Here is a 10791-nt window from a genome sequence, read left to right as displayed (position 1 = left end):
TATCCTTGTGTTTATTTATTTGTTTGATTCATAAACACAAGTTGGAGTCCGTCAGGACCGAGTGTCGGAGCAGCTCATTTGCTTTAGAGAATATTACACCCGGAAGTAAGTATTCTCTCCTCTTCGCTTGACAAACCCCGTGATAGTCCTCAAGCTCTGTGATTGGAGAGTGTGCTCTGAGGGTTACGCCGAGCCTCGAACAGCACTTGAATTACATCAGCATGTGTAACAGTTGTAAATATGCAGTGGTGTTTATTTGAAAATCATTTAGTATAATCACACAAATTCTGTGTTTTATATTTAACAATTCTGTGTTCTTTATTTATTGATTGTTCAATACCTGACAAGGCCAGAGATGAAATATCTACATCTTATAAGAGATGTATAATATCAGTTAAAATAAGTGCTTCAACATAGTTAACATTGCTGGAGGTATGCACACATATTGATAGATGTCTTGTAATGCACTATTGAGGAACCTGCGACCCAAGTTTTTCATTCAGTGCAGAACTACACCACAGTTGTGTAGGCCTATATGATATCAACCTTCCTAAATGTTCCCACACCACGCAGCTCCTCCGCTCCCTTCACTGGCTTCCGGTAACTGCTAGAATTCACTTCAAGACCCTGGTACTTGCGTACCATGCTGCGAATGGATCTGGCCCTTCCTACATCCAGGACATGGTTAAACCGTACACCCCAGCACATGCACTTCGCTCTGCATCAGCCAAACGACTCGCTGCACCCTCGCTGCGAGGGGGACCCAAGTTCCCATCAGCAAAAACACGTGGGTTTGCTATCCTGGCTCCAAAATGGTGGAATGAGCTCCCCATTGAAATCAGGACCGCAGAAAGCTCACACACCTTCCGGCGCAGACTGAAAACTCATCTCTTTCGACTCCACCTCGAGCGATAGAATGACTAACAAAGAACTGCTAACAGAGCACTTATATACTAATAAAGGACTGGCTTATCTAAAGCCAGTTGAGTAGCACTTGAAACGATTGGCTCTTTGAAACCTGATGTACTTTATGATTCTGTTTTCTTCAAGGTTGTGTCTTCCTGGTCGAATGTACTTATTGTAAGTCGCTTTGGATAAAAGCGTCAGCTAAATGCAATGTAATAATAATAGTAATAATATGTCAATAAACCTTAGAAAATCTTGAAATCTTGAAAGGGATGTGCAAAATAGTCATTATATACAGTCTTTAATTATCTATTAGTAGAGAATAACGAGTAATGAATATACTTTATAGGGATCCTATTAATATCTAATAATAAAAAATAATGAAATTCAATTACATGCTTTAACCACTAGGTGTCCCTTTATATCAGCTGTGCACCTTTATGGTGTAAATACAGCCTATCTACCAATTGGATCAAATATAAAAGTCAGCCGAATTAGTGTTGATACTGCAAGGAGACATATTGTGTGAAAAGAAATGTAAGATGTTGTTTAATTGCTGATATATTTATGATCCACGCCACGTTTTCAGTTCCTCATGTTTGTCTAGAAGTCTTCTCATCAGGGCTCTATAAATAGAGATATGTAATATTTACGGCAGATATGTAATATTTAATGCAGCCGAACCGTGTATTACAATGCCGTTATGTGATGACTTTCAAAGAGAAAAGCAAGCACACTTGGAATAAAGTATTATTTACATTTTTTTAACTATTTTCGGTCTGTTTCCGGTATTTGTTAATGACGATGTGCTGTGAGATGTGAGACTGGAATTGCACAGGGGAAAATAACGTATCTTTTATCTCTAGTGCTTGAGTAAAAGTAGAAGTACTCAGATCTTGTTCTTGATTCAAAGTAGAAGTACTCAGATCTTGTGCTAGAGTAAAAGTAGAAGTACTCGGATCTTATAGTAAAAGTACTCAGATCTTATACTTGAGTAAAAGTAGAAGTACTCAGGTCTTGTACTTGAGTAAAAGTAGAAGTACACAGATCTTATAGGCTACTTGAGTAAAAGTAGAAGTACCAGAGTGTAGGAATACTCTGTTACAGTAAAAGTCCTGGAGTGCTTATGAGAGTGCTCTCATACTTGTTTGATTCTGAAATTGTATATATTGTGTGTATATGTTCGCATCTGTGGCCTGTTATTGTCTCATTATACCGCACTGTGAATGAATTAAAAGTAAATAAGTTGTCATGAACACATCTGTCCATCAGACAGAGGGCTGCTGTGCCTCCTGTCATCATTAATGGACGTCTCTTTAAAGTGACCGCTCAGAGGAGAGGAGTTCTGCCTACTGCCTGCTGCTTCCCCTCCTCTCTCCTCGGTTCCCCTTCTCAACTCCTCCGCTCGCATCTCCTGTGAGCAGGACTAAGTCACGAGGATAGGAGTCGAGGAGGGGAAATTAGAGAATTGAGATGCCTTTCCTCTCATAGAACTTAATCATAGCCTGTTAAGACTTCACAGAGGCGGTATAGATCTTCAGTTCTGCTGGATGCCTGCACATGAGGGGGTAAAAGGGAACGAGTGTGCTGATAAATTAGCAAAAAGTGCACTACAAAAGGAAATAACATTACCAGTTCAACTTCGAAAAGGAGAAGGAAAAGCAGTAATTAAGAGAGATTAAGGGATGGAGATCTGGCAGAAAAGGTGGGAGAAAGACCAGAAAGACAAAAGCCTCATCCCAATACCCCTCCTCGACTTCTCTCTTCCCCTCCTCCGGGGACTTGACCCGGAAATCGATCAAGACACGGCATTTTGAAGGACATCCCAATTGCTGAAATGCACACGGAGGAGTCGAGAAGGGGTGAAGGAGGAGGGGTGCGGGAGGAGACGAAAGGGAGGATACACGCGAGCAGACTACGCGGAAGTGTTTTCACTACTATAAAATCCCCGCCCCCACCTGGTCGATTTCAACAGAGGAACACTGACAACTGGAAGATGAGTGGAAAAGTGTCACATAAATGTATAAGTGCTCACAGCTCCGTGGGAATTATTATGTGCAATTCATTTCTAAAAGGCTTTCACATTACTATAATTATATTTTTATTTAAATTTAGGCTACATTTTACACCAAAACGGAACACAAAAGCAGGACCAACCATCATACATTGAATTCCTTGACTAACAAAAGAAAGATTCATTCATTTAAATAAATATTTAACAACAAATGCGCCGGTTCTGGGGTTCTTCAGTTAAGCCCGATGAGAGGGGATACAGCTGTGCACATGTCATCATTAACAGACGTCGTTTAAAAGTGACGTTTGAGTGAACTAGGACATCCCAATAAATACCTGAGGACTCCTCTGTCCTCGCGTCACCTCCTCGTGTCTCTCGCTCGCATCTTACGGAGGCGGAGCTAAGACGCAAGGAAGGGAAGCGAGTGAAAGGAGGAGTAGAGGAGGGGTATTGGGATGAGGCTAATGAGTGACTATCACAAAGTTCAAAAGACAATTACAATTCATATTTATAAAGAAAGAAACAGAAGGGAGGAAATCATGATAGCTAGACTCAGAATAAATCACATTGAATGGTACGCTGTATATCATGGGGGAAAGTGACAGTGACAAGTGTGGGAACTGTGGAGTTAAAGAAAATGTAGAACATATCTTGTTACATCTATAACAACTATATGACATCTATAAAACTGAAAGAGAAAAACTAAAGGCTAAAGTGACAGAGGCAGAGAGGGAATGGAGTGTGGTTGGTATTGTGGGAACAAAAGGAGAGGGAGTAAGAGCTACCAGAAAGGCAGTGTTTACCTTTCTGAGTGAAACTGGGGTAGGACAAATAATTGAACATCAGGTCAGGAAAGATCATAGATTTTTATTTTGTTTTATTTATTTAATGTTTTTTGTTGATTAATTATTTTTTGATTAGATAGATAGATACTACCATGAGTTAAAGGTGGGGTAGGTAAGTTTCAGAAACCGTAAGTGCTTTGACAAAAAATCCATACAAAAATGTCATCTGTATAAGCTGTAATACTGTAAAAAGCACAACCGAATTTGGCCTAGCTGCCTGTCAGCCTTCCATCGGGGCACAAACTTATCTCGTGCCCTCATTGGTCATGTGCGCGTTCGTGTGTGTTGGAGGAGGGGCTCTGTAAGGAAGTGGCAGATTTTCTCCGGTTGTGTATTTTCAAATTCTAGCGATCTCGAGCCGGTTTCTCAAACTTACCTACCCCACCTTTAAGAGATGGAATGATATGATGATTCACACTCATGTACAGTAGGTGGCGGTATGCACCTTTACAGTTGCTTGCAATCCGCCAAAAACCGAGAGAAGAAAAAGAAGAAGCTCCTTCTAACCTGGATCCATGTGGCGCCTCGTCGCTACGGTTCTCTCTCTGTGTTTCCGATAAAGTGTGTGTGAGCTCCAGCACTACTGATCCATCATCTGTGTGTCTGGATAAACCTCCGAATGGACGCTCTGCTCTTTTTTCTGGAGCGTTTACCTCGGACTATAGGAGCTAGCTTAGCATGCTAGCTGGAAACACGTTAGCAACACTAGTCAGATTGAGAGAGAAACGGTGTGTTTAACGGAGTTTGCAGGAAAAGGTGATCAAGTAAACATGAGTAGAGTCCAAATGCTGCTGTCGTTGAAGAAGCAGCGACTCGCTGCTGCTGCTGAAGAGATATTTGCTCTGTTTGAAAAAACGATAGCAGAGCTCGAGGAGGAGCTGTCTCTTTCCAAAGAGAAGAACGAGAGACTCCAGAAACTACTGGACGCTGATTTACAGCCTCAGCTTCGGATACACAGAGCAGGTATGTCCCCTTTACTCTTAATTAACACTTTAAACCAGGGGTGTCCAAACTACGGCCCGGGAGCCAAATGCGGCCCGCTGGCCATTTTGAATCGGCCCTCAGCTAAGTCAAAAAGTATGATGAAATATGGCCCACAAATTAAACGTGTGCTTTTCTTACATTGTACTTCTTAAATATATATGTACAAATATATTACACAGTAGTATTCATGTATTAATAAGCCCACTTTTAAAATAAATTCAGTCAATTCATGTTGATAACATTTTCTAACAAATCTTAGTTGATACAAAAAAGCCTAATAATTTATTTACATAACAAGCTTGAAATAGACCCTATGTCATCTTATTATAATCACTGTTTTTAAGGGATGAGCTGCCAACAACATGAATTAAACCCTTTAGAGAGGCGTTTTTTTTCAAAGCATATTCATGTATCGAGCCTAATTTACCTACATGTTGCTAACTTATAACTTAACTGATGAGGCGATATACCTCACCTTTATGAGTGGCCCAGCCCTTCATATATTTTCCTGTATGTGGACACCCCTGCTTTAAACTCTTAGGTAACACTTAAGACTATTTATTAGTGCTGGGCAACAATTAAACATTTTAATCATGATTAATCAAATAATTTGCTGTGATTAATTGCACTTTTATGCACAACATTCAATAATTAATTCAAAAGTAGTGTATTGCACACTTTTATTTTAAACAAATAGTTATTTTTGAACAATAGTAGGCCTATTCCCTTTACAGAGTAGCATTTCAAATATTTCTTGTAAATCTCCAAAAACATTAATGTAATCAAATATAAAACCAAAGCTATTTGCCACTGCCAGGGCATTCACGTTGTATCTAGTTTGCTATAGAAAACAAGTTATTCTCCGAGTCCAGTGATAAGGAAATTCAACTTTATGGTGGTGGTTACACATAACTCTGGTTCTATCAACTCTGCCACCTGTCGGGCTTCAGGTGATCATGTAGAGCTGTGTGTCTCCCTCAGACTCAGCAGCTGATCTGATCTCTCTCTCTTGTCCGGTTATACTTCACTCGCATTTATGTCCATATCGATCAGATCCAGCTCTCCTGATAGGCCTTTATAGAGAGCACCGATCAAACTATTAAGAGTGAATCAGGGTTCCCACGCTTGCCTTGAACATTTTTTCCATGCTACCGCCTGATTTTCCAGGTACCATATTAAGTGATGATCTATAGGCCCCTGAAGCTTGTGAAGTGTGACCTGACCATCTTCATGACCCAGCGAATCTCTGCTTCAAATACAGCTTGGCTTGAAACTAATGTTTTCCCCTGAGCTCCAGAGCCTTTTTCCGTAGGCTGTTCACTGCTGGTACTGGGCACCTGACTGTCACTTTCGATATCCTGGCTTGTTGGGCCGCTTCTTCCCTCTCCTGTTTTTGTAGTCAAGAAATCTGTCATTCTTCTTTCATTATTTAGCTGTCCAGCTAACTTGGTGTGGGTTTTTCCTTTTGAATGGCTCTTGAGGGAAGCGACCCCCATATTGCTGATGTCAAATGACTTGCGGCAAACTTGCAATAAGCCTTGTGGACATCTCCTCCTGGTACCTCTCCAATCCAGTCCTTGTATTGAGTCATCTTTCCAATGTGACTTGAATCTGCCGCGTGTCATTGTCACTCACTCCCGTAATGCATCACACATTTGAGATTATGAGTCTTACTAATGAACCTAAAAGGGAAAACATAAGGCTGGTTCCCCTGTGGTTCCTCCGTACAGCAACCCTACTAGTAAGCTTAGCTTAACAGTATAGATGTATAGAATCAGTCTAGGCATGATCAATGATTTTTCAAAAATGTCTCACCCCAAATGTTCCTATTTACTAGTATAATTGTTTTTAAGAAAAAAACGAAAAATCACAAAATAGCTAAAAGTAGATATAAGAATGAATGTTACAAAATGTATCAAGACTAGACTATTCATGTCAACTAGTATAGAAGTAATGTCACAGCCTAATGTGAAAATGTATTGGTAGTTAGCTAGCAATGCAAGCTAGCCAACACTAGCTAGTTAGCAAACTGAATGTTGGCTAGCAAGATTGCACTCCACGTGCTTGCTAACCATTATTAACAAATCCAAATTCAAAACAAACTCAAACTCAAGTTGCTAGCTAGTTAGCAAGATTACACTGCTTACTAACTAACGTTGATAAACCCAAGTTTACCACAGTTAAACACAGCTACTTACATTTGAGGATAAACTTGCATAAGAAGTTTCACTGTAGATGTCAAGGCTCCCGTGTTGGCTGGGAAATGCATGTATTTGACCCTTCTATTGAGATCGCGAGTAACGTTATTATTCCTGAAGTCCACCAATCCGAAACTATACTTTTAAAGTCCATATCACCAAGTTGCCTGCATCAAATTCCAACATCCAATATACCATATAGGATGCCAATAGCATGCTCTACAACATGGGATCATCCATTTCTATCTACAGTAAAAGCTGTTCACATGTAAAGTGTTTTTATAAACTCATCTTAATTCTGTGCTCAATAGTTTCATTTTATTACTATTTTACACCTCATCCAATAACAATTTCCAGGACAATTGTTTCTATTTCCATGTAAATGTTCACTTTTGCTCAGTTTCCATGACTTCTCCATACCTGGAAAATGAAAAAATGAATTCCATGTTTTCCAGGTACCGTGGGAACCCTGTGAATATCTGCCGTTAATGATCGGCGGCCAATCAATCGGAGCATCACTAATTATTACCGCACATTTTGACTGGCAGGTTTTGAATTTACCGTTTTACCGTATTCAGCAGGATGTCTGCAGGAGGTACTTCGAGTAAAGTTGTTTATATATATATATATAAATATAATGGCACTGTTCTAGTGGTAAAGAACATGTCAAGCTATGTGCTGTATCAGAAACAATGCGCTGCGTGTTTTGGGAGTAATATGCTTGTGTTTACATTAGCAAGCATCGCTAACACTCAAAGCTAACGCTGTACTGGAGAGAATATGTGTAACATAATGTCCTTGCGGTAAACCCTGCGAGAGAGAAACGTTTGAGCTTCATACTGTTTCAGAAATAATGCTTGAAGTGGTTTGGAGCATAATATGGCATTTAATCACAGCAGCGTTTAGCTGAGTTTCTCCCAGTAGAAAACTCTTAGCAGGGGAAAGCTGCATGGCTACAAAGGGGCGTGGCTAGCAGCAGCTGTTCCATTTAAAGCAGAATCAGCCTTTTTGGAACAGGGCTGGAATAGACGGTATGAGTAGTATGAGGCATGGCTACAATGGTTAGGTATGGCCCTATAATATATTTTTGAAATATAGCATAATAGGTAAATAAGGTTTAAATGCAGGATTTTTATTTGTAATAGTATTACCATTCTATAGGCGTAGTGTAGCTGTGAACAATCCCAAATACAATGCAAAATGTCTCCCATTTTAATGATTAGATTTTTAAATGCTAACACTTAACAGTTTTTTCTGACTGTTTCCTGTTTCCTGAAGAGCTTCTCCCTGACCAGCAGGAGTGGAGCACCAGTCTGGACCAGGAGGACCCAGAGTCCCCCCAACACATTAAGCAAGAACAGGAGGAACTCAGGATCAGTCAGGAGGGAGAGCAGCTTCAGGAGCTGGAGGAGGCTGATATCATCAAGTCCACTTTCACTCCTGACCCTGTGAAGAGTGAAGATGATAAAGAGAAACCTCAGTCCTCACAGCCTCATCAAAGACAAACTGAACACATGGAAACAGAAGCTGATGGAGATGACTGTCGAGGACCAGAACCTGCCAGGAACTCAGATCCAGAAAGCAGTTTACAGCCAAAGACTGAGGACAACACTGGAGACTCATTTGAACCTGACACTGAAGACAGTGCGGATTGGAAGGAGACCAGAGAACCTGCGTCAGACTCAACTTCACTGAAAAACAGACAAGAATCTGTCAGTGATTCAGGCCGTAGTGCTGACAAGAAACAATTTGGCTGCTCTGTGTGTTCAAAATCATATACACATAGAAGCAATGTTCAGCGACACATGAGAATCCACACAGGAGAGAAACCCTTTAGCTGCTCAGTTTGTAAGAAAGCTTTTTCACAGGGAGGACATTTAAAGGAACACATGAGAATCCACACAGGAGAGAAACCACACAGCTGCTCAGTCTGTAAGAAAGCTTTTTCACAGAATATAAATTTAAAGATACACATGAGAGTCCACACAGGATGTTTGCGTACGGAAATGGCTACGACTCTCTTGGCCCAGCATCACGGTCAAGGAAGCGATGCAGACCTCTCTGAACAGTCAGAGGAAGAAGACAACTCAAATCAAGGGAAGAAACGTCCTGTGACGGCATTGCCCCATGTCTCGGTCCGCAGGAGGGCGAATGCCCATCTCCCAGAGATGATCAGCTTGAAGAACGCGGCGCGCTGCAGGCTAGCAGGCTGCACTGGAAGAACCCGAGTGCGTTGTGTGACCTGCAAAGTGTTCTTGTGCTTGCAAGGCGATCGCAATTGTTACACAGCCTTTCACACATAGGCGTGTACATGTTCCTAAAGAAAAGGGCATTCCTATTTTTTTTACATGACCAATGCAACATTTCACATAAGCCATACTGTTACTGTGACTGTCCAAAGGGGGCAAAAATATTTGTTTTTTTTCGTTTTGTTTTTCACAATGATGTTCAAAACACATACAATAGTAGCCTATGTGGTATTATTAGATGCAACAGTGACAATGCAAAATGCTTTGACTGTTTTATATTTTGTTACAGGCATATGATGTCTTCCTGCAACTGTTTGTAGCATTTTAAATGAGCCGTACTGTAGTTGTGACAGTCCAAAAGGAGCAAAAAAGCAGTGTTTTCATGTTGTTTTTACTCACAGATGTTCAAAACATGTTGCAAAACATGCAAAATGATGTGTGTATAAGTTATTAATACATGCAAAAGCAGCCAGGAAAAAACCGCTGTGTTCAAGGTGGAAATAAAAGAGTTTTTCACTATTACAAAAAGGTGACTTTAATGTGTTTTAGAGAAAAATGATGTCCACATATGTGGACACTCATTCTGAATTTCCATAAAAGTACATCATGTTAAAAGATGATACTTAGTTTTTATACTTATCAGGTTCCAATAAGCCCAAATAGCAAAAAGAAATAAAAAATGCATATAAAAAAACAGCTTAGGTCTTAGGAGGTTAAAACTAGTACCAAATATGTAAAATCTGTAAAGTTTTTGTAAAATTACAGTAACGAACTTTCAATGGCCACCAATCAGATCACACATATCAATTTTACAAAAGATGTAACAAAGATGTTTACACTGCCGACAGTCATTATTTTAAACAGTATGAACATAACACAGAATGCTTGCTCATTTTCCCTCGACCACGGTGGTTGCCATCGTGGTCACTGATGATGGCGATATTCGTGTCCTTTTGAAGCACATTAAATAATAGGTTAGCGCATAAGACAGGCATGAGAATCACTCACCTTTCGGCGAAATTCGCCGTTTTGAATCCAAAATAGGTCGTTTGTGTGATTCATGTAGATCTGCAATAAAAATATTTTTGGGCTGTTATGTGCCATCATGACACTTATGGTGTTCTTTTTTTATATATTATAATGCAGCGTGAGCTGTGTGCTCGAGTCTTCCTGCCTGTCGGCTCTGCTGCTCCGCGATGATGGTCTAGCTTCAGCAGCCACATTAGCTACGGGTGCGTTCGTTAATATTAACTGTGCAGTCCGGAGTCACTGTGGCACAGACTGGACCACTGGTGAACAGCTGTTAGAACGGGCTGTTCAGGTGTTCAGAGCAGAGCTCCCTGTCGGAGCGCAGAGCGTGATGTGCACTGAAAAGTTTTTCTGTCGCAATATTATCGTTGAGCTAGCTAGTTAGCATACATTGTCACTATCTGGTAACGTTAGCTTTAGCCTTCGTTTTCTAATAGTTTTTTTTTCATAGGCTATAAACGGAGGTGGTATAAGTATAGATCTTGTACTTGAGTAAAAGTAGAATCACTCAGATCTTCTACTAGAGTAAACGTAGAAGTACTCAGATCTTGTACTTGATTAAAAGC

At 40.4% G+C, this 10791-nt stretch overlaps 1 protein-coding gene across 1 annotated transcript; it reads left to right on the top strand.

Moving 5' to 3' along the window:
- Nucleotides 1–3508: 3508 nt before the first annotated feature.
- LOC139433669 (zinc finger protein 572-like) lies at nucleotides 3509–10275 on the top strand. Its single transcript, XM_071202779.1, has 3 exons — nucleotides 3509–3559; nucleotides 4660–4728; nucleotides 8246–10275. Exons 1-3 carry the CDS (start codon nucleotides 3509–3511, stop codon nucleotides 9248–9250), a joined length of 1125 nt encoding a protein of 374 aa, XP_071058880.1. The 3' UTR covers nucleotides 9251–10275.
- The last annotated feature ends 516 nt before the right edge of the window (nucleotides 10276–10791 follow it).

The sequence above is a fragment of the Pseudochaenichthys georgianus genome, unplaced genomic scaffold, assembly GCF_902827115.2.
Source record: "Pseudochaenichthys georgianus unplaced genomic scaffold, fPseGeo1.2 scaffold_909_arrow_ctg1, whole genome shotgun sequence".
Classification (NCBI taxonomy): domain Eukaryota; kingdom Metazoa; phylum Chordata; class Actinopteri; order Perciformes; family Channichthyidae; genus Pseudochaenichthys; species Pseudochaenichthys georgianus.
Note: the sequence above shows the minus strand (reverse complement) of the source record. Positions and strands in the feature narration are given on the sequence as shown.

Bases quoted from the DNA above. Each gene is read 5' to 3' on its own strand.
- LOC139433669 (XM_071202779.1), top strand. From the start codon at position 3,509: ATGGGGGAAAGTGACAGTGACAAGTGTGGGAACTGTGGAGTTAAAGAA. The intron at 3,560-4,659 runs GTAGAACATATC...CTCTTTCCAAAG, and splicing joins ACTGTGGAGTTAAAGAAAAT to AGAAGAACGAGAGACTCCAG. The intron at 4,729-8,245 runs GTATGTCCCCTT...CCTGACCAGCAG, and splicing joins GCTTCGGATACACAGAGCAG to GAGTGGAGCACCAGTCTGGA.